Here is a 24,702-nt window from a genome sequence, read left to right on the forward strand (position 1 = left end):
TATAATAGAACCACAGAATTTATCTGTTGGTATCACACATTGGAAGATTGCCACTGCTGCCATTCTAACTAGAATGGATTCCTTAAATACTTCATTTTTTTCCATGGTTGACACCTGAGTTCAAGTCCAGTGAGGGAAGTGGGGGAAGTGGAGGGTGAAGGGCAGGGGAGAGGGGGGAGGTGTATCTGACTGGCAGAGCCTGCAAAGGGAGACTGGGAAAGTAGATGTGGGGCATGTTTGATTTAGTGGAAGGCAGCCTTGGGTTCCCACTAGTACTCATCCAGAGGTAATTCTCCAAACACAGAAATGGAATTTAGAAGCTCTCGGATTAAATATGTACTGCGTAAACAATTTAATAACTAAAACTAAATATTAACTAAATAATATTCAGTTCCCATTTTGGTGCTTCCAGAAGCACCATTACTTTATCAGATAGGATAAACTGATTGAACTGGATCATAACTTTTCTCTGTATCTAGTCTAGTTTCCTTGTAGTTCAATTAGTAGATTTCTCTCTCTCTCTCTCTTTTTTTAATGAGAACACATGTACAAAATTCTTTAAGATAATAACAGGTATTACTTATTGCATGCCTACTGAGTTATCTTAAAATAACCCTAAGATGGATAGTGGTGTTTTCTTAAAAATAATTAGGAGATTGAGGATGAGAGAGGTTAAATAGCTTACTCGAGGCCACCTGTTTAATGGGAACCTGGGATTAAAAAACCAAGTGTTTTTAAGCTTCATTCCCAGGCTGTTTCCATTATGCTGTGCTTTTGAGGTACTTCTGCAGGTCACCATACTCATTCATTGTATCCGTCCTGTTTTCTCTCAAAACTAGAAGCGTTTCTGTATTCTATACACCAGCACAGTAAAGTTAGGCGTATTATAGAAAGTGATCCTGTGACCAAAATTCCTATTGTTCCAGTGAAAGGCAAAGGGCAGAAGCATAAGAAGGTTGTGATATTCCTGAAAGAGAAAATGGAATTTGTGGCTAGAAAGGATGAGTACAAGAATATACTTATTTGGCTGAACAGTATTCACCCTTTTGTGTTAATACTATGTTATAAGGACAATTTTTGAAACTTTTTGTAAAGACTTTCTGTTCTGGCTTTGTAGTGGACTGAACAAATACATACCCTTTGCCCTGAATAACCACATAGAAAAAGTGGGCAGAATACCCCAAAAAAGAAAGATAAGTCCCTGAAAGAGAGGGAAACTGCTAGGTGCCAGAAACTGAGTGATTCTCAGTGAAAATTTATGGGGATCCCCTTCTTTCTGATCCAATGAACATTGAAAGGGTAGGGAATTTTTATAAGGAAATGTGGTTGATTGTGTGCATACATTTTTGGGAGGGTAACTAACATTTCAAATCTAGCCATTAGAAGCAATTATTAACAAGCTATTATAGATCTTAGGGGAAAATCAGAAGTTTAGTCTGTCTTCTGAACAGATTTGTAATTTGTTTATAAACCCCTAATTTGTAAATAAACCTGTAATTTGTTTATAAATCTTGTCATTGTTATTCCTTGTAGATGTAGAATTGAGTTCTTTTGGTTTTAAGCAGTAGATGGCAATACTTCAGAGTTAATGCTATAGATTTCTATAAAATTTTTGAAGTGTCATTCTTTGACTTTAAAGGTATTGTACATTAATTGATGCTTACAAAACACAAGTTAGTATTTACATGGAAAGAATTGGTTTGGGTTTGTTACACTTTGTATTTTCAGTGGCATAATTTTTCATTAAAGTTTTATCTTCAATTATAAAAAGGGTACTCAATTGCTTAGCAGTTGTGGAACTCACTCTGAGAATAGATGGTTGTGTCTACTAATACTTTACTGCCTCTGCATTGCCCCAGAGTGCATGTCACTTTGTCTTTAGTCACCTTAACTCCAGATGTGCAATTCTTTCTTGCATATTTGTGTCTGCAGAGTTTTCTTTCCATGTAGAGTGATTTCATTGGTCTTGAAGGCTTGTTCTGGTTCTGTATCTTTTACAGTATATTCTACCTCGGTTCTAAGGAAAGGCGTTAATTTGATCTCACCTTACATTTCACAAAAAGACCTTCAAGTTCTCAATCTAATCCTCAGTCATGGTAAAGATCCATTCAATAGTCAGCCTGTTTCAACGATTGGTATAGGCACATGGCTTTCCTCTTATCACATTTCTGGTAAAATTTGCATGTTTCTTACCCATATGTTCACCCTACAAATTAAATGTCTTTGCAGCTTTGACTGAACTAGATTGTAAATTTCTTAAAAACAAGAGTCATATAATACCAATTCATTGTGTCCCGCAATGCATAGTATAGTCTTATGAGTGTTAAATAAATGCTTGTTTATAGTTCTAGATGTAAATCCAAATTATATTGCTATAGTAAGTCATTCTGTAGCTATTTCTTAATTTAAATACCTCTGATTCATTGAACTTTTCTTACAATGTTTCTTTTCTGTCCATTTACTTCTTTGACTTCAAAGTTTTCACTTTTACTTCGTGATATTTTATGAGATTTTTGGAGTCCTTAGCAGTTTGCTAGACTTTATGATTATTAAGTAGGTTTTCTTTAATGTTTCTCAAATCCCAGGACATTAGATGCAAGAAAAAGTACAATTGAAAACCTTCCATTCTGGCATGGAACTCTTTTGAGCTGTGTAAGTTTTGTGCTGTGATTGTAGATAATGGAGCAAAGTCTTAAATGCAGGCTTCCACCAAGCAAGATACATCTTCAAAATCTGAAATAGTGTGCATTCAGATGTAGCGGTAGATTGTATTTATCTTAGTGGTAGAATGTAGTTTTAAATTTTACGCAATACAGTAACACTAACCCTGTATCTGTTGATTCAGGTATCTTGAAGTTGGTCACCTTTTTATTTTATGGGTAATGTTATTTGTGAATTAATGAATTCACAAAGGTCTGAAGATCAAGGGTCCACTGTATTTTACAGAGACCCAAAGTAATGGTACGGTTAAAATATAAGGGCCCAGCATTAAAACCTTAATAGTTCTAAATTGGTCTTTCTGTAGGACACGAGCAACAGTTAGTAGCATATGTGTTTTAACCAACTTTCCAGAATTTATACTTTTATCGTAGGTAAAATGAAGAACATTTTATACACCAAATGATTATCTTTAGTTGTTTTAGCTCTAAATCCCATACTTTCATTCCAATTTCTTTAGATTTATGAAAAAGGTATTATATAATTCTTCAGTTTGATTTTTAGCCCTGGTGATTTTACTATAAAAGAGGAACTTGCTTGATTAAAATATTTGTTTATCTTTTTCCTTTCCACTGTCATTTTTGCTTTGCTAACATTTATGTAAAGATTGGTTTGAGAATTTTAGATAGTATTTTTGTTGTATCATGTGAAATTAAATTAACATAAGGGGAGACATCCAGTCAGCCCATGCTGCATAACTGTTAAAATCACGTGACAGAATGAGTGCTTTTTGTCACTTCCAATTAAAAGTGCCTTTGGATAGGGCCCAATAATGGCTCTTTTAATATTGAATGCTGCATTATTATAAACATATATTTAATTTCAGTGCAGAGTTTTATGTACTACCTGCTGGCTTTTTTTCTTTTTCTTTTTTTGGGCCATCTTTGTGAAATCAAAGTAATCTTGAGGTTAGTTGCTAAAAGCTTTTGCAGTTATTCAAGTTCGGATGAAATGAGTGGAAAATAATCTTGAGCAAAAGTATTGTACTTTGAACATTTTAAGTAACTCGCATGACATAGATGATAAGGCCAATTTATAGTCTATTCTGATTTGTTACCAGTATTGGTTTAATTGTTATTTGATCTGGAATAAATAGTGACTACTAGAGTATCTCTTTTTTTCTCCATTTAAACACACACACACACATACACCCCTCAAATAAAAAAGCTATAGGAGGACTTAAACTACCATCTTGGAAAAAAATTAATTTTGATCTTCATACCAAATATAGAGATCAATTCTAGATAGATTATAGACCTAAATGTATAAACTAAAACTATAAAACTGCTATAAGAATATACAGAATGTATTTCTGAATTTGAGGTAGGCAAAGCAGAGAGCAAAAAGTATTAACTATAAAATAGGAAAAAATGAAGCAATCAGACATTAAAATATAGAACTTTTCATCAAAAGACTCCTTTAAGAGAGTCGAAAGACAAATCACGGAGTAAGAGAAAATATTTAATACATACAGAGGGTGTCAAAAAATGTATACACATTTTTAAAAACTATTAAAATTGTAATACTCAATATGTACCAATAACAAAATATTTTGTATTCAACAAAATATGAATACAAGTCACGTGTGTACATTTTTGGAACCCACAGTATATTCTTGATTCAAGAATATATGAAGAATTCCTATACATCAATGAGAAAACAGTAATACCCCAATAGGAACACGAGCAAAAGATGAACTGGCATTAAAAGCAGAGGATATCCAAATAGACAGTAGATATGTGAATAGAAACTCAATCACATAGGTAATCAGTGAAGTTCAAATTTAAATTGTTAAGAGATTACCAGTAGAATGTCTCATATTAAAAAACACTACACCACCAAGTGTAGGGAGGATGTGGAACAAGTAGAACTCTTTATACGTTGCTAGTGGTAAACATGTTGGAAATGCCTGCCAGCATCTTCTAAAACTAAACGTATGCATAGACTATGACTTAACAATTGTACCTGCTTGTACTCATATGCATCAGAAACATGTAATGCGTTCTTCAGAAAACAAGTTGAGGAATGTCCCTGCATGCACCCCAAACTGTAAACAGCTCAACTGTCTGTCAGCAATACAGTGGATAAAGAAATTGGTCTATTCTCACACAATGGAATTTAGCCAGGAAATGAGTTAGCTGCAACTACATGTAACAACATAGATGAATCTCACAAACATATTATTGAGCAAAAGAAGGCAGACACAAAAGAGTATATTTTGTATGATTTTGTTTTTTTATGTAAAGTTCGGAAACAGTCAAAATTATCCTGTGATTTTAACAGTCAAGATAGTGAGTCCTTTGGTGTAAGGAAAGGGGGTAGTTTCTGGAAAGGGGCATTGATGGGGTGTGTGCATGTGTGTGTACGTGTGTGCGCGTGTCCGTGAGTGTGCGCGCACGTGCATGTGTGCTGGGGTGGTTCTGGGTGCTGGTAATATTCTGTTTCTGGACCTAAATGCTGATTACATGAGAGGTTTACTTTGTTAAAATTCATCCAGCTGTACACTTATTTATCTTTTTGTATGTTGTACTTCAATATTTTACAAATCAAATATTTATAAAATCTCTCGTATAGTACTTTTGTTTGGCTGTCCCATCATCATTTTTGGTGGAGGTGGTGGGAGTCAAGATGCAGAAAGAACATTATAGAGAAAAAAAATGACTGAATGTAGCTACTGTGATTTCATAAATATAATTTGTAAAGATTTTAGATTAATGCTCTCACCTGGAATGGTGGTAGGGGAAGAATCAGACTAGAGGCAGCATCATATAGTGGTTAAGAGCACACACTGATGCGTTATTTATTCAGGGCCTGGTTTGTAACTTACTAGCCCTGTGACCTTGAGTGAGTTACTGAACTTACTTAATTTCTTAAGTTAAATTTTCGGTGCTTTAGCTTCTTCATCTTTAAAAAGGTGGTAATAGTACCAAGCTCACAACATTATTTTAAGTTAATATACATAAAACACTTAGAACAGTGCCTGGCACATGATAATGCAATGTGTTTACTTAATAAAAATTTAAAAGTACTGTTTTAAAACATTTAAAAATTTGTTTTGATCTTTTCAAAGAGCTATTATATTACTGCTATTATTGCACATTGGATTATTATTGTTTGCATATCAGTCTTCTTCACTACACTAGAGTAGCATACCTATTTTATCTCTTTCTTTCTTACTTATTGCTGTTTAGTATTTTGTCACCTCTGAGAAATATTTCCAAAACTGAAAAGTTGGATCTCTAAGTACTTGAGTTTTCTGCATCAATCTTCTCATATATATATATAATTTAGGATTTCCTGTGTATATCAAATAATGTTGATGTTGCATGTAAACTATATAAATAGGGATTGGGATGAAAGATGTAGGAAACAAAATCTGAGTAGCAAATCTAGTTTCTTCATACTGTACCCACTCTGTAGTGCTGTTTTGTGTGTTTTAAATGTATTGTACCACTTCATGTAAAATCTAAGAACCTTGCACATCTACAGGTTTATATTCTATTCCTTGTTCTTATTATAATTGTCACATCATAAACTCTATAATACAACGTTACAATTTTTAAAACTGTCATGTATATTTTAAAGAAATTAAGAAAAAAGTCATTTATATTTACCCATGTATTTACTCTTTTCTGATATTTATTCCATCTTGAAGATTTGAGTTTACATTTATTGTTATGTTTCCCTTCAGCCCATAGAAATTCATTTAGCATTTCTTGTAGTATAGGTCTGCTGGCACTAAGTTCTCAAGTTCTCTTAGTTTTCATTGGAAAATGTCTTTATTTCATTTTATGTTTTTAAGGATATTTTCACCAGGTATAGATTTCTAGATTGATTTTTTTTCCTTTGAGCACCTTAAAAATGTTGTTCAGTTGTTTCCTGACTTCATTGTTTCTGATGTGAGGTTAATCATAATTTTTATTAACACATTTTATATAATGTATCATTTTTCTCAAGATGCTTTTAAGATTTCCTTTTGCCCTCTCTTTCTCTAATTACAATTTGACTACATTGTGCCTTTTGTGAGTTTTTTGTATTTATATATTTTTTTAGTTCTCTGAACTTCTTGAATTTGTAAATTTTTGTCTTTCATAAAATTTGGAAACTTTCAGCCATTATTTCTTCTTTTAAACATTCCCTTTTCCCTTTTTCTCTCCTTCTTGGGACTGCATTTATATGTATGGTGTTTCGTTATTGTTCCATAGCTTCTGTGAAGCTCTATTTATTTTTTCAAACTTTTTCTTTGTTCTTCAGGTTGTAGATGTTTTATTGCTTGTTAACGTCACAAAATCTCCAATCTTAAATTCTTCCAGTTTTTATTTCACAGTATTTTCTTTTAATTTTTATTGGGGAATATTGGGGAACAGTGTGTTTTTCCAGGACCCATCAGCTTCTAGTCAAGTCATTGTTTTCAATCTAGTTGTGGGGGGCGCAGCTCCCTGGCCCATGTGGGAATCGAACCGGCGACCTGGGTGTTATGAGCACTGCGCTCTAACCAATTGATCCAACTGGCTACCCCATTTCACAGTTTTAATTATAGAATTTCTACTTTGTTCTTTTTAATAAGTTGCTATTTCTTCGGTGAGATTTCTTTTCTGTTACTCACTGGGAATATATTTTCCCTTTTGTCCTTTAGCATAGTTATAACTGCCTTAAAATCTTTGTGTGTTATTTGCAGTATCTTGAATCATCTTGGGGTAAGACCCTAGTAATTGCCCTTTCTCTTGATTATGGATCATACTTTCTTGTTTGTTCCTGTCCAGTAATTTTAGAGTATATCGTGGATATTGTTAATGATGCATTGTAGAAACTCTGGATTCTGTTATATTCTTCTGAAGAGGCTTTTATTCCCGCCTCCCCTCCACCCCCATCAAGCAATTAGCTTGACTGATTTCAAACTTCCAGTTTCCCTCTGGGGTGGCGAGCAGCTGAGTTATCTGTTCAGTTCTTTTAAGCTTAGGTGGGCTGCTTAGCGTCTGCTCCATTGATGTGTAATTCAAGGTCAACCAGACATTTGGACAGAATTTATACATAGATCCCTCTCTGACTCTCCTTTTCCGTGATTTCCCTGTACTCTTTCTAGGTGCTGGGCTTGCTGCAAACACTGTCCTCTGGTTCTTCAAGCCAGGAAGACTGTAGGTTTTCTACATTTTTGTTTCTTTTTGTGGTACCAGCTAGGCTTTCCCTTAGGCTAAAATCTGTGTAAAAACAAAGCAAAACTGGAAACTCATGTAGTGCTGTTTCCTTCTTCCAAATGTAACACGCTCAGTTTTTGCCTGCTTTTGTCCTGTCTATACTACCTTCAGATAATTGGGTTTTGTTTGTTTTGCATTTTGTCCAGGGTTTATAGAGGGTTGGTTTGATAGGAGAAGAATTACTAGAAGCTGAATCTAAAATTTACATTTAAACGAAGGTACCTCACTCTAATGTTTTACTTTCTTTGTACCTTAGGTACCCTCTTAGTGGCATGATTTTACCAACTTTTAAAGAATGGATCCAAAATACCCTTGGAGTAAGCCTGGAGCATAAAACTACCTCTAAAGTAAGCAAATAAGAATGATGATTCATATGTGTGTGTGTGTGTGTGTGTGTGTGTGTGTGTGTGTGTGTCAAATTAGACTTATCTTTGTAATTTGTCATTTTTTTTCTTGTTAAGTTATATTGGCCTCGTTAGGGTGTAGTTTCACTTTTCTGAAAATGGTACTAGAAAACTTTAAACTGTGTATATATCAAACTAATGAAATTGTTAATATTTATATTATTATGATTTTTTATTTATTATTGTTTGCTATGGCATGGTATTCTGCATGCCTCTCTAACTGGATATAAGTTGCATAAGTACAGGGGCTATGGCTAACACTATATTCTCTAGTATATCCAAAATGTTACTAAGGACTAAGTATTCAGTGAGTACTTGTTTGGTTTATTTATAAATCCAGTTACATTTTATTTGGGTAATTAAATTAGGTTAAACAACTAATTTCTGTCCCCCTGAAACTAAATTCTTTTAACATTTCTTTAAAAAAATCTTTTTTCTTCTCCTTAATTTCTCTCTCTTGACTATTTGTATTAGGTTTGTGCAAAAGTAATTGTGGTTTAAAAAGTTAAAAAAAGTTGCAAAAACTGCAATTACTTTTGCACCAACCTAATAATAATTTTTTTGACATTGATGCAATCTACATACCATCTTCAGAAATTTCACGTTTTTAATGCACTTCTTTTTTTTTGTTTTTGCGCCCTTTTCAATTTTTAATAATTTAACAGAATAGAAATCTGTATGTTTTGTTGGTGTTCTTTTGGTCATTTCCTTCCACTGTACTATGGGGTAGATTCCATGAGGCCAAGATTTTTTTTCCTGTTTAATTCTCCACTGTCTCTCTAGGGCTTAGAACAATGTTAGGCTTATACCATGTATTCAATAAATACTTATTATATAGCTATATAATAATCTGAAGGGAATTAGTTCCAAAACCCCCCACAGACACCAAAATCTGTGAGTGCTCAAGTCTTTTATATAAAATGGTGTATATATTTTCATGTAACCTATTTTTTTTGCATATAAGCTGCAGCAGGGTGTACCTACCCATCACTTCATTTTTATGGATTCAGCGTAGTGCTTGGCATGTGGCAAATTCAAGTTTTGCTTTTTGGCACTTTCTGGAATTTTTTTTTTTTTTTTCAATCTGTCATTCATTGAATCAGTGGATGTGAAACCCACAGATACAGAGGGACAACAGTAATTGAATATTAAATACAGATCCTTAATAAGATACTAAAAGGCTATGCAAATATCATATTTTTCTTTACATGTTTTTATATTTTCTTATTTTCAAGTAGTACATTATATTTTTCTTTTTATAACAGATCTTTTTATAGCAGCCATTATAGATTTCTTCCTATATGCTAGGAAATATTAGGTGCTTTTCACATAAATTGTCACATTCAGCCTTCCTTTTTGGCAGCTGTATAAATTTGGTGGTGATAATGTCATTTAACAGATGCAGTGGCCAAAGCTCACAGAAGTTGAGTGACTTGCCCAATGTCACAAAGCTTTAAATTTGAAGATTTATTTTTCATGTTACCTTCTAGTTGAAATTAAATATCAAGTTTATAACTACTTTGTGAGTTTTAAAGCAGTTCTGTAAAATGGGTTTATTACTTATATTATGAGGCTTTTTGGTGTTCATTTAAAATTGGTAATTGGAGCATAGGAAATGATAAATTTTATCTACAGGTGAAAATGTAGATAATGCAAAAGCCAAGTAGCTTTCCCCCAGTTTTCTTAATCTAAAATTAAAGATTTGAGCCTTTGCTGTTTTCATTGTTCTTGACTGCCGTCTTTAGAAATTAGAAAAATGTGGGCCATATATGCAAAAGAGGAAAACATAAGACTTCTATAACTTATGTTACAGAATGTGATTAACCAGACCATTTGTAATTTGTTACTGTCACAAAGTTGGTTTCTGTGTGTATTATTTGGTATTTTCCTATGCTTCTGTCTTAGTTTGGATACAAAAATATTTTACATTTTATAGTCATTCTCCCTAACAGACATATTCAAATTTATTTTCTAGAAATAAATCACAGAACCCACTTTTATTTCCTAGGCATCCTTAAATCCTAATGATACACCTCCTTCTATTGTAAATGAAGATTTTCTTCGTGAGCTTAAAAAAACTAATATTTCATATTCACAAGAAGCAGATGATCGAGTATTTAGAGCTCATGGTAAGCAATTTTGTATAAATGCTATTTATTTTTAATTTTTAAATTTCCTGTAACTTAAGATGTTTTTGCATTTTCTTTTTGAAAACACAAAACAGGTCATTGTCTTCATGAGATATTTTTGCTCAGGGAAGGAATGTTTCAGCGAATTCCTGATATAGTTTTATGGCCAAGTGAGTTCTTTTTTTCTTTGTATCCTTAATTTAGTATTGTTAAATTAAGTAAATTAATTGTCAAATTAAGTAAATTACTGTTAAATTTAGTATTGGACATAGGTAGTGTTTAACATGAGTTGTAAAAAATATATGTATTTGTAGTTTTAAAGTTTTGCTAACAGTTATGTAATTCTTTCTTGAGCTGATCATCCTGAACTGTTTGTTTTCACAGTTGATTTTGTGGTTGATAATTAAGTCTTAATTTTAAATAAATAAACAAATATCATATTGGGCAGCCAGTAGAAAAATGTATTTTTGGTTAATTTAAGAACTTAATGAAATTAGTATCAATGATATATTCAGATCTTTAAAATAATTAAACTTTTAATTAAAATAATTGATTATTGCAAAGTAATAGTAATTTGTTGATCGAGCTTGTAGGCTAAAAAAGCATGATGTTCAGATGGCAAAACAAGTTATTTAACATGCATATTGTCTTTGATGTAAATAATTAAATTTTGAGAAATTAATTTCAGGGATTTGTCTTGAGGTAGAGGATGGATGAGCTTTCTTTTTGCTTTGCTGATGCTCTATATTTATATATATAGTCTATATATCTCTGTATATAGTCTTTATATCTTTATATTTATAACTCGTCTCTTCTATCAGAAAATTTAAAGCAGAACAGCTATATTGTTCCATACTGTCCATAATTACTGATCCTTTTTCCTCTTCAGAGTCTATAAAAGGAGTATGTAATTTTATTTTTCAAAAAAATTGGACTCAGTTCTTACATGAAATCCTTCTATTTTGCAGGGATTATCGGAGGGAAAAATCATACTTTAATTATGGGGGTATGAGGGAGGTGACATACATGGGAGGAAAATCCAAGAGCATATGTAGCCGAAATGAAATTACTTTCCTGATACTTGTGATGTAGATTTTTTTCTGTGTATTTGGAATAGTGTGAAGGAAGTCTTTTTGTTTCTGTTAGTCCACTATAGAAATTTAGCAGTTCCTGAAAAAAAGAACAGATACACTGAAAAAGAAGACATGCTTTTGTTTCACTTACCTGTTTTTCAGTAGTTTTAGGCTAGTTCTCTACCAAGATTTGGAGCAGGTTAATTCCGTATCCATATTTTACTGAAAACAAAAATGAAAGCAAAATTTGTCAATTTTCATTTCCCATAGGAAATCTAACAGGCTATCCTTTGATATATCTTTTTTTTAATTAAAGTTTATTGGGGTGACAATTGTTAGTAAAGTTACATAGGTTTCAGGTGTACAATTTTGTAATACATCATCTATAAATCCCGTTGTGTGCTCACCACCCAGTCAGTTCTCCTTCCATCACCATATATTTAACCCTTTGATGTATCTTAAATAAAACTTTCAACTGTACCTTTTAGGTATTTTCTTTGTGTGTCTGAATATTCAAATGCTAAGAGAATTACCATAATGGGAATATATGTCTTACTTTAAGAAATCCAAATGATTTTAAAATTCAGATTTTGGAAGCATATGGAGTTAGTCAATTGTTAAAGAAAAGTTTCTTTATGCTGTAAAATCCTTCTTTCACAAATTTGCCCTTCCATTTTTTCTTTTTCCATTCCAATTTTCAATTGAGGCCCTTAGTGCATATCTGAAATTTTGCAGTAGCTTTAAAGGTTCTCATGCCTCAAGTTTCTTGTCCTTCTAAGCCTCCCATACACTCTTGAAAGGTTAACTTTTCTAAAATATTCCCTTTGCCATCTTGTTCCATACCTCAAGAATCTATATAAATAGTGTATTTGTACCTGAGTCAAATTTATAATTTTATTATGTCGAACCTTCCAGTATAAGGACTTCATGGAAATAGTTTGTCTCCCAGCAGGTTGTCAATTCACTGAAGCCTTTATTTGGCTTTAATGTAAATTTTCTATTAGTGATACAGTTCAAGGATTTCTTTGCATGAGGGCAAGTTTTGACATAATGTGGCAATTTGAGACAATGTGTATTACATACATTGGACGTGGCTGTTTGAATAGATATATACCGCATACATAATACACACACACACACACACACATATACAAACACACACAAACACAAACACATTTAGAAAATCTGTCATTGTGAATGTCTTTAAATCTGGCTGTAATCTGAATTTGATTTCTACATGTTGCTTTAGTAGTATGTTTAGTGCTTGTCTACGAGTAAGATTTAGAGTATTCTTTAAACTAGGATTTGTCACCGTTGTGACCTTTACACAGTGTTGATATCTTGGCCTTTCATTTAGTTTGGACAAGTAGTTAGTCACTCATACAATGTATGTTGTCTGCAATAAGTATGCTTGTAAAAATAAAGTCTTTCACAATAACATTTTAAAAATTACTTCGCATGTTAATTTAGTATCCATGTATTATTTTCAATGGTATAAATACCAGAACTTTAGGTCGGTGAAAATATGTGCTAGGTACTGTTCTAGGTATTGAGGATAGGTAGTGAACAAAACAAAAATCCCTGTTCTCAGTTGTAAGTTTAATTGGGAGGAGACAGAACAATAAATATAAAATGTATTGATTAGTGATAAGTGCTATAAAGACAAATAAGACACAGTAAGAAGATAGCAGAAGAGGGTGGGTGGTGGGATGAGGGAGTGCTGTGTCAGGTAACACGGCAAAGATAGCTTCTGATTGGGCGACAGTCCTAGAAATAGTTTTGTCTTGCTAAAGGTTTTTAGCAGACATCTTTGGGTATTTTATTTATTATTGAATGAACTAGTATTCATTCTGTTTAGTAAAAATTTTGCCACAAAGAGTAAGCTTTATAAGCTTAATCTGAAAGCTTGAAAATGGATTTTCCGTAAAACTTGGAGTAATACATATGACATGTGCCTAGCTTTAAGCAATCCTGAAAAATGATAATTACAGCTTTTATAGAACAGTATTTTTATGTTTATAAATAGGTATTCTTTTGTGTATTTTTCGTTGCATCCTTACTTCCTTTTAAAGGCCCTTAGTAAGTAATACTAGATTTTTGCATGGTTTCCTTACCTCAAGTCTCTTTTTTTCCTCCATGCTATTCCATATCCTGTAAGATTGATTTTTCTAAAATGCTCTGTTTGCCACATTGTTCCCCTCCTTAATGCCCTGTTGCTAGTCAGATTTAGTCTTAGCACCTCTTGCTTGATATTTAAAGCCTTCCTCAGTCAAGTTTTGTTACTTATATAACCTTTACTCCAATAAAGGTCCCCGTCAGTCATGTACAATAGAAAGGAGTTCCTATGCAGTATATTATATAATATTTTAAAATTTGTTTAAAGAACAGAATAAAGAATCATCAATGGATACAAAAATTAGTGGGTGAAAATGTGATGAGAAACATGATATTTACATAGTCTAAGTATCTCCCTAGAAGATACTTATGAATTATAATAATCTTAGAGTAGAGAAACCTAGCAGGTACCATCTAACCAAACACTGAAAGTTACCATTACGAGAAGTGAGAGTCGTCTACATCATGTACCTCCAGAGGTAACACAGAGAAAGGCACAGCATCACTTCTGTGGAATCCATGCTGAAATGTATAACCTGAATTTAATCATGAGGAGACATCATACAAACCCAAATCGAGGGACATTTTATGAAATTACTGACTAGTGCTCTTCAAAAGTGTCAAAGTCATGAAAGGCAAAGATATACTGAGAAACTATCTCAGATTAAAGAAGACTAAGGAGACATGACACTACATGCAGTGTGTGATCCTGGTCCAGAAAAGAGGACATTAGTGGAACAATGGGCAAAATTTGAATAAGGTCTGTGGATTGGTTAATAGTATTATATCAGTGTCAATTGCTTGGTTGTGGTAATTGAACTATAGTTATGTGAGATGTTAGTATTTGGATGCTAAGTGAAGGAAATTTTTTGTACCATTTTGGAACTATTTTGTAAGTGAAATTATTTCAAAATGAAAAGTTTAAAAGATGAATAATAAACCGTCGTTTTAATGTAGCTATTCATGTGTTAATGGGTGAATAAATGAAGGAAAAGTTTAAACTACAGAACTTTTATAGACACATATTTTGCAAGGTTGACCAGATTTTATTCATATTCCTGTGATTAATTTATTTTCCCTTTTTTCAACAGCATGTCATGATGATGTAGTTAAGATTGTGAACCTAGCTTGCAAATATAACCTTTGTGTCATACCAATTGGTGGTAGGTATTGTGCCCTTTGAATTTCAATATGATGTAAATTTGTTTTTTCTATTTAAAATATTTGTATTTTAAATATTTGTGCCATCCCACTGAAAGCAAATATTGTTGTAATTATGAAAAGGTTGGTTTATGTTGTTCATTTCTGTTTGGAGTAGATTTACTTAAACTGTTTGAAAAGTTGGTTTATGTTGTTCATTTCTGTTTGGAATAGATTTACCTAAACTGTTTGAGATGTTATGTACCTTTAGTTCCTGGCTTCTTTCCCATATGGATCCTTGTTGAAACTGATTTCAAGGACTAAATAAGAATATATTCCAGCTACAGTAATTACTTTCTAACCATCATCCTTGTGGAAAATATTTTCCAAAGGCTAAATAAACCCAACATAAACCTTTGAGAAGGAATACAATGCAGCGTAAAAGATCTGATGACCAAATCGATAATATCTTTTAATACTGAAACCTGACATTGTTTTGCATTTTAAGACAAGTTTAATCTCTCTTGATCTTTCATCAACCACATTGTTTTAACAACTTACGCAAGCCAAAGGAAGGAAATTGCCTTCACTTACCGAATTGGCAGTGATGGAATGGAAATAGGACCCCAACAAATCAGAAGCTCCACATTCCTTCTTCAGCTGACACTTTCTGTTGAATTCATGCAAAAAAGGCATTACAGTGTTACTTTTAATGAAATATTTTCCTGATTTCAAATGATTGCAGCAAGCTAGTAGTAGTTACTGAGCACAGACATGTTCTTAACTGACAACTCGTGTTCTCACCTTGTACATTAAGCTGAACCTAATAGATCAGCAGCACCCCCAATAAGTCTTACCTGTATTAAGGTGACTTCCACGTGTTTTCTGTCCAAAACATATGGAAGTACCAGTTAGGAGTTTATTCTGATATATGATGATACAGATGGTTAAGAACTAAGAACACTGTATTCTGTATTGGTTTCAAGAACTCATTTTTCCTTTGACAACAAATGTTAATGGAAAACAGGAATACATTTTTTAAATACTTCTCTGTATGATTTATTTTACATGAAAATCACTTTTCCACCAAAGAACATACAAATCTGTTTTTGAATATCATGTAATCCGGGCAATTTTAACTTGTTTATATTCTAATTTATTAAAGTCTTTTAGTATGAGACTATAAGATACTATTTTAAGTGGTAAATGAATCTTGTAATTATAGTAGAAAGGAGGTAATGGTGTCTCTAGTTTTGTAGGGTGGGTATTGTTTTTATTTTAAGCTATGTTTCTGCAATAATCATTAGCTTAGAACTTTTCTAATCATGTTTTTGGAGTTTCACAAATTGCTGGGGGCTTCACTTAAGTGTGTCCAGAGGAAGGAGCGATATCCCATTTGCTTTTACCTCCATAGTAATTCTTCATTTTGGCATGCAGCATAAAATAAAGGTGCTTGCTTTTAGTGTGTTAGCACTTACAAATTACATTTTGCCAAGCAGAAATAGCTATTACTTTCCTAGCAGGCCTACCTGTATACTTTGTATTAGGGATTTGCCCTAGATACGTAACTAGAACTAAAATATTTAAACATAAAGTTGTTTCCTATTTTGGCAGGAGGAACAAGTGTCTCATATGGCCTGATGTGTCCTGCAGATGAGACAAGAACAATTATTTCTTTGGACACTTCACAAATGGTATATGATCATTTAAGAAGTATTTGAAAATAGTGTTTGGGTTAAAAAATGTCTTTCTGGCTCTTTCTTAGTTGTCATTACAAAAGGGCATATTGCCCATTTTGTTTTAAATTAATTTTATCGTTACATTTTTACCCTTGTTTTCAGGTCTCCAAAAACTAAGCTCACTCTTACTCTAATATATTTCTCTTGATGAAGTCTACCAAATTGACATGTGAAACTGATGATTTGAGAAGAATGGATTGGAACATTGATACCATACTTGATCTGATTTGTGTTGTTAAAAAACAAAGCAAATAATATTAGTTAAGGTTAATTTGAATCACCCAAACTTACTTGTTCCCCAAATTTTTACCAATGCTTTTGCATTTTGCTTGTGGGAGAATAGAGGAGCTAATTTTAATGTTAGGATTAGTTTTCAAAATTTTGGCTCATTGTAGTCCAAGCGATGGACAATGTGACATGTTAAAGTTTTAATTTGGGTATGAACTCAACCTTCGTACAGTCAACAGTATTCTGGCTACATATTCCTCCATTACAATAAAAAAGAAATTTTTTGTAACCGTTTTAGTTGAAATTATTTCAAACACTAAAGTAGAATAATATATTCATTCTCTAGATTAAATAATTATTAGTATTTTTTCCGTATTGGCCTTTTTTCTGTACTATTTTTAAAGCAAGTCCTGGTATTATACTACTTTACACCTAAATCTTTCTGTGTTACCGCTTTTAGAAAGGACATTTTCTTACTATATTATTGTCACTCCTAGCAAAGTTAAAAATAAATCCTTCTATCATTTAATACCCAGTCCATATTCAAATTTTTCAGTTGTCTCAAAATTGTCTTTATTTTACAGTTCATTTGTTCAAGTGGGGATTCAGACAAGGCCCATGTTAACTTTTGGTTGTTTCCTTAAGTCTCATTTTATCTGAAGCACTATTCTCCCTTTTTGAATGCTACTGACTTAGAGAAACGCGGTTATTTGTAGTATAAAATACGTCATAATTTGAATTTGCGTGTTGCTTCTTGGTGTCATTTAACTCTTCCTCTAGGCCCTGTTTGTCCTCTAAACCTGAAGTTAGATGTAAAGTCTAGTTAGATTCAGGCATAGCTTTTAATATTTTTTGAGCAAGAAAATCTCATGGATGATGATGTGTTTTTCTATGTCACCACATCAGGAGATACGTTATAGTTGATTGTCTACTTTTAGTGTTGCTGAAATTGATTAGCAAGTTCAGATAGTGACAGCCTGATTATTGTACTATAAAGTTACCCACTGATCTTTGTTCTTATCCCAGAGTTTAAGAAAAGGCAGTTTCCTTCGAACATAGCTCAAAAATTAGCCTATTCTGGAACAGGAATTGGAATGTGTTTGAATTTCTGGCTCTTTATCTCACTATGTACAGATTTACCTCTAAATCTGTTACAGAATATATAAAATAGAGACAGTAATACTGCAGAAGTTTGTTGTGAAGATTAAATGAGATAAGTAAAAGTTTTTACATTGAATAGATGCTTAGAATTCCTTGACAGAATTTTAAATGCCAAGTTTTTAACCATTTATTTTGTAGAAAAACTTTGCATGTTCACTGCTTTTAACATTCAACTCTGAAATATTATACTTGTAATTTGCATTAAAGTCAGTAAGCTATATCTGAGCATGATACTACACAGTGTACCTCTAATGCAATATGTGCAAAATATGACAAGATTTAGTTCTGCCAGTTTTCTACGTAAATATATATAATAATACTAAGACCTATTGGCCTTAAAAGCTTTTGTTTTATTGTTAACTTGTGTAGGGTAGTGTATAGTGGATCTAATAGAGTAGCCAGTACATTTTCTTAAGGTTTCTCTGTGAGTGCCCATAAGGTGTTTTTTTTCCTGTCTCCTTTAGTTTCTTTGTTCTACCAGAAATATGTTTGGACCCTTGGTAGATACAAGGCATACAATTAGCAAAAGTATGTAGTTGCTTCAAGAACAAGTCTACTGGGGGAGAAGATATATATATACACACACACACACACGCACATATATATGTGTATATAAATATACATACATACATATACATACACACATACATATCTATATGCATATATACATACATATAAGTTATTATAATATTAGGTATGATCAGATTACTGAATTCTGTCTTTTTACTTTATAGGTTAGTACTTCCTTTTGTTCAGCTACCATAAGACCAAAAGCCTGATTTTGCCACAGTTATATTGAAATTACTATTGTCATCTTTTCAGAGTATAATTATAATGATGATTTTATATAATGTAAAGCAAGAAGTACATTTGCATACTACATCTTATTTGATGTTTATCATAATCCTGTGAATTAAGCAGTGAAGTTATTTGTATGTGTTCAGATCTGGACTATAGGCAGGCTGTTATTTTCTTATCTACTGCATTCTTTCCTTTGTATTATTAATGAGACTTATCTGCATTACTTATTGCAATGAAATTGGACATATCAAAGTGCAAAGAAATCTCTGGGATCTAGAAGAAGATTCTATATGTTATCTGACTGGTAAATAGTAGGGGAAAGAAATCTCTTAATAGTAGAAAGCAATTCATCAAGATTCTATATATATAAATATTAGGTCAAATAAGAATGCTAAAAACATTTTTTTTGACAGTTACACATTTGTTAAGTTGAGCCAGATGATATTCAGTTTCTTTTCTGCAGGAGGCAGGATTGTGCTTTATTTTCTACCTGGGTTTTCTGGTCCCATTTTGGATTAAAAGTAAGGCAGAGATGCCATTTAGTATATTCAAATGTCTTTGTAGGTGTCTTTTTCTAATCTCATCGTGTCCATCTTCTGATATTCTTAAATTAGATATGATAGCTAACTATTAACAGTAGTGCAGATAGTATTTACAGAATGCCGAAAACTGGGTATGCTGATCTTTTTATGTGTAGTGTTTCATTTAATATTTATAGCAACCCTGTGAGTAGGTATTACTATCCACACTTCACAAATGTGGAAACACTAAGTGTAGACAGTTAAATAATTTGCCTAAGGTAAGAGGTAGAGTTTAATTTGAATTAATATCTGAATACAGATAGAATCTATGTTTTAAACCAACTCCCATGTAATGTACTGCCTTTGTTACTATGTCTGTCATGTTGTATAGTCAGGGACAAGTGCAGCTTTCTGGCCTTGGTAACTAACCCTACTTGCTTACTCTCGTGACTTGTTGCTTTGAGTTAGGAAGTTGTATTTCTTGACAAAATGTTAACAGTTCATGGAGATGAAACTTTTCCTTCCTTTGCAACAGAATCGAATCCTCTGGGTTGATGAGAACAATCTGACAGCTCATGTAGAGGCTGGCATAACAGGACAAGAGTTGGAAAGACAGGTATGTTAATTCTTTAAGATTTTCACAACTGCTGTGTGTTCGCTCTGTGAATGAAATACCTTTCACAATATATTCACTGAGCTAGTTTGTTCAGTTTCTGTTGTGGGTCAGGCATTGAGCTAGATGCTGAGGACACAGTAATGAATGAGACACCGTCCCCTACCCTTGGATAGCTTACATTCTATTACAACAGAAAGTTAGGTGAATAGACAATTATGATTCAGAGTGAGAATTGCTAGGTGGAGACTAAATGTGGGGTGTTGTGACTCATCAAAAGGGGTTAGGAGGAAAGGAGTTGGACAAAGACGGTATCACAGAGAACGCAGCATTTAAAATGAGACTTCAGGATGAGTGAGAGTTAGCAAAAAAGGAGATGGGGGGGAAGGGGGGGAGAACAATCCAGTTAGAAAATAGTACATGCAGAGGCTTTAAAAGCACCTTGCTTTGGGGGGCCTACAGAGAGCTGAATGTGGGTGAGGTCTAGTGTGTGTATATGGGAGAACACACATTCTTGGTGTTTGTATGTTGGGAGGTTGTACCTATAGTAGTGGGAAAGGATGAAGACAGGAAAACATGAAGAGATCAGATCATAAAGGGCCTGATAAAGTCCGTTGTAGAAGTTTGAACTTTAGCTTTGTAGTTAGCTAGTTCTGGCTACTGTGTGGAGGAAGGATGGGGCACGTTAGGTGTAGGTTAAGAGGGTGCTGCAATGATTCAGGCAATTGCTGACAGTGACCTGAAATAAAGTAGTAAGAATGGAGCAAAATGGAACAAATTGGACATAGAATTCTCAGAAGTTGATGATAAATTGTATCAAGTGGGTAGATATTGACATTTGCTATTTATTGAACTTTTCAATGTTTAATTTCATTGAAAACTGGTCATCTCATATGTTAGGGAAACTCTTGGAGTCCTTATACACTCTATTTGGAACTCATATGAATTTTTGGAAAACTAAATTCTGGATTCTAAGCAGGTAATTATTAAAAGTATTGGTTCCTTCAACCTCCTCAAACATGATTAAGATGACTGTAACTCAGCTTTTCTAAACAAAAATAAGAATGTCACGTTTGTTGATGTACTTACTACTTTGTTCAACTTGGGTTACAGAGACCCTTCCCTCTTTTTAACAGGACACTAAGGGATATGTGACATGCTTATTGATCTTATTTTTATTTTTTTACTTCTTTCTTGGTAAAGAGTTGAATGAAGTTCGTATGCCAGTGAATAATTCTAGATGAAAGGCTTTGAAAAAAGTTATTAAACCGTTTATTGTCTTTATTTTTTATTTAATGCAGTAAGATACAGAGAACTGGAATAAAATTGAACATATTTGTTGAGGCAGTGTTAAAGATCTTCAATAAGTCAAGATTTTATATAAGTCAAGGTAATTAGATTTGTTAATTATTATAGTTTGTAATGAATTTCAGTGGGCAGAGTAATAGTATTGATGGGGGGAAAAACCTGTATAAAGTCCTGTATTAGTCTTCCAATATGCCTGAATGAGGCATTACCAACATAGCAGTTTTTTGAAACAAAAGATGGCCTTTCGTGTCTCCAATTTTATATCCTTTATTATAGCGTTTGATGTAGTATTTTAACCTTTCCGAGTTTTCTTTTTTTAAAAAAAGGTTAGAATTAAAATTCAAGGAACGTATTTCCTTGAAATTTAAATGACATTTGCCTAGAGTAGGAACTTGATATTTTACGTACTAGTTCATTTCTCTAAATGTCAATACAGAACTTTCTTTTTTGCCTCTAGTAGGCTATAATATAGTTTCTACATCTGTTTGATCCCAGTTCAAGTTCTTCCTCATTAAACTTCTGTGTCCTTCAGTTTCTACATCGGCTGAGGTACCCAACTTAAAATGTCCCTCTTTTTTCCTGCTAGAAGTTTTAAAATGACACAAATATAGTACTTGGGTAGCACTGATTTTAATCTTTTTAAACTTGTTGATTACATTGATTGTGATATATATGAAGGGGGTTACTAATCTGTCAATTAATGGATTGTGGGGATTTGTTTCTAGTCTTATTAAATCTTTGACTACTTTGTTTTATTAGTTAATAGTCTGGGGATGTGTGACACTTGTTTTTTCCCACCTAGGGGCTCATTTCCCTATGCCTTAACTTCTTGATCTATAAAATGGAGATAATTCCTACTTCATAAGGCTTTTTGTTAGGATGAAATAAGTTAATGTAACATAAAGTACTTAGAACCTATATCATTCCACTAATTTTTATTAAGCACTATCTGCTTCATTCAAGCACAGCTAACTTTTTTTTTTTTTTTTAATTTATTGAGGTGACAATTGTTAGTAAAATTACATAGATTTCAGGTGTACAATTCTGTATTACATCATCTATAAATCCCATTGTGTGTTTACCACCCAGAGTCAGTTCTCCTTCCATCACCATATATTCGATCCCCCTTACCCTCATCTCCCACCCCCCACCCCCCTTACCCTCTGGCAACCACCAAACCATTGTCTGTGTCTATGAGTTTCTGTTTCTCATTTGTTTGTCTTGTTCTTTTGTTGCTTTTGGTTTATATACCACATATCAGTGAAATCACATGGTTCTCTGCTTTTTCTGTCTGACTTATTTCGCTCAGCATTACACTCTCAAGATCCATCCATGTTGTCACAAATGTTCCTATATCATCTTTTCTTACCGCCGAATAGTATTCCATTGTGTATATATACCACAACTTCTTCATCCATTTATCTATCGAAGGACATTTTGGTTGTTTCCATGTCTTGGCCACCGTAAACAAAGCTGCAATGAACATTGGAGCACACGTGTCTTTATCTCTAAATGTTTTCAGATTTTTTGGGTAGATACCCAGGAGAGGGATTGCTGGGTCATATGGCAATTCTATTCGTAATTTTTTGAGGAACCTCCACACCGCCTTCCATAACGGCTGCACCAGTCTGCATTCCCACCAACAGTGTATGAGGGTTCCTTTTTCTCCACAGCCTCTCCAACATTTGTTACTATTTGTCTTGTTGATGATCGCCATTCTGACTGGGGTGAGGTGATATCTCATTGTGGTTTTGATTTGCATTTCTCTGATGATTAGTGATGTTGAGCATTTTTTCATATGTCTATTTGCCATTTGTATGTCCTCTTTGGAGAAATGTCTCTTCAAGTCCTCTGCCCATTTTTCAATTGGGTTGTTTGTTTTTTTGTTGTTGAGTTGCATGAGTTCCTTGTATATTCTGGATACTAGGCCCTTATCGGAGGCACTGTTTGCAAAAATCTTCTCCCATTCAGTTGGTGGCCTCTTTATTTTGTCAATGGTTTCTTTTGCTGTGCAGAAGGTTTTGAGTTTCATATAGTCCCATTCCTTTATTTTAGCTTTTACTTCCATTGCCTTTGGAGTCAAATTCATAAAATGCTCTTTGAACCCAAGGTCCATAAGTTTAGTACCTATGTTTTCTTCTATGCAGTTTATTGTGTCAGGTCTTATGCTTAAGTCTTTGATCCATTTTGAATTAACTTTGGTACATGGTGACAAATAGCAGTCCAGTTTCATTCTTTTGCACGTGGCTATCCAATTCTCCCAGCACCATTTATTGAAGAGGCTGTCTTTGCTCCATTGTATGTTTTTAGCTTCTTTGTCAAAAATTATCTGTCCATATTTATGTGGTTTTATTTCTGGGTTCTCAATTCTATTCCATTGGTCTATGTGTCTGTTTTTCTGCCAATACCATGCTGTTTTGATTATTGTAGCCCTGTAGTACAAGCCAAAGTCAGGAAGTGTGATACCTCCGGTATTGTTCTTTTTTCTTAAGATTGCTTTGGTTATTCAGGGTCTTTTGTGGTTCCAAACAAATCTGATGATTTTTTGTTCTATTTCTTTAAAATATACCATTGGGATTTTGATGGGGATTGCATTGAATCTGTATATTGCTTTGGGTAATATGGCCATTTTAACTATGTTGATTCTTCCAATCCATGAGCACGGAATGTCTTTCCATTTCTTTGTGTCTTCTTCAATTTCTTTCAAAAAAGTCTTATAGTTTTCAGCATATAGGTCTTTCACATCCTTGGTTAAGTTTATTCCTAGGTATTTTATTCTTTTTGCTGCAATTGCAAAAGGAATTGTTTTTTGTATTTCTTTTTCTGAGATTTCATTGTTAGTATATAGGAAGGCAATGGACTTTTGTGCGTTGATTTTGTAGCCAGCAACTTTACTGTATTCGTTGATTGTTTCTAATAGCTTTTTGGTGGAGTCTTTAGGGTTTTCTATATATAGCATCATGTCATCTGCAAAGAGTGATAATTTAACTTCTTCATTCCCAATTTGGATGCCTTTTATTTCTTTCTCTTGCCTGATTGCTCTGGCAAGGACTTCCAACACGATGTTGAAAAGCAGAGGTGATAGGGGAGATCCCTGTCGTGTTCCTGAACGTAGAGCAAAGGGCTTCAGTTTTTCTCCATTAATTATGAGATTAGCAGAGGGCTTGTCCTATATGGCCTTTATTATGTTAAGGTATTTTCCTTCTATACCTATTTTATTAAGTGTTTTAATCATAAATGGATGTTGTATCTTGTCAAATGCTTTTTCTGCATCAATTGATATAATCGTATGATTTTTGTCCTTTATTTTGTTTATATGATGTATCACATTGATGGATTTGCATATGTTGAACCATCCTTGTGCCCCGGGGATGAACCCCACTTGGTCGTGATGAATAATCTTTTTAATGCATTGTTGTATTCGATTTGCTAGAATTTTATTTAGGATTTTTGCATCGGTATTCATCAGAGATATTGGTCTGTAGTTTTCTTTTTTTGTGCTGTCCTTACCAGGTTTTGGTATCAGGGTAATGTTGGCCTCATAAAATGAGTTGGGG

At 33.3% G+C, this 24,702-nt stretch overlaps 1 protein-coding gene across 1 annotated transcript in view; it reads left to right on the top strand.

Moving 5' to 3' along the window:
• The window catches only part of AGPS (alkylglycerone phosphate synthase), a 122,639-nt gene that overhangs the window by 23,443 nt on the left and 74,494 nt on the right, over positions 1-24,702 (top strand). The window contains exons 3-8 of the mRNA XM_019739330.3: positions 8,170-8,260; positions 10,326-10,446; positions 10,542-10,616; positions 14,726-14,797; positions 16,389-16,468; positions 19,760-19,840. Of these exons, the coding sequence (XP_019594889.2) occupies positions 8,170-8,260; positions 10,326-10,446; positions 10,542-10,616; positions 14,726-14,797; positions 16,389-16,468; positions 19,760-19,840 (520 nt within the window). The remainder of the gene's footprint in view (positions 1-8,169; positions 8,261-10,325; positions 10,447-10,541; positions 10,617-14,725; positions 14,798-16,388; positions 16,469-19,759; positions 19,841-24,702) is intronic.

This window comes from Rhinolophus sinicus, chromosome 17 (assembly GCF_057876585.1).
Source record: "Rhinolophus sinicus isolate RSI-liver-muscle chromosome 17, RSI-T2T, whole genome shotgun sequence".
NCBI classification, from domain to species: Eukaryota; Metazoa; Chordata; class Mammalia; order Chiroptera; family Rhinolophidae; genus Rhinolophus; species Rhinolophus sinicus.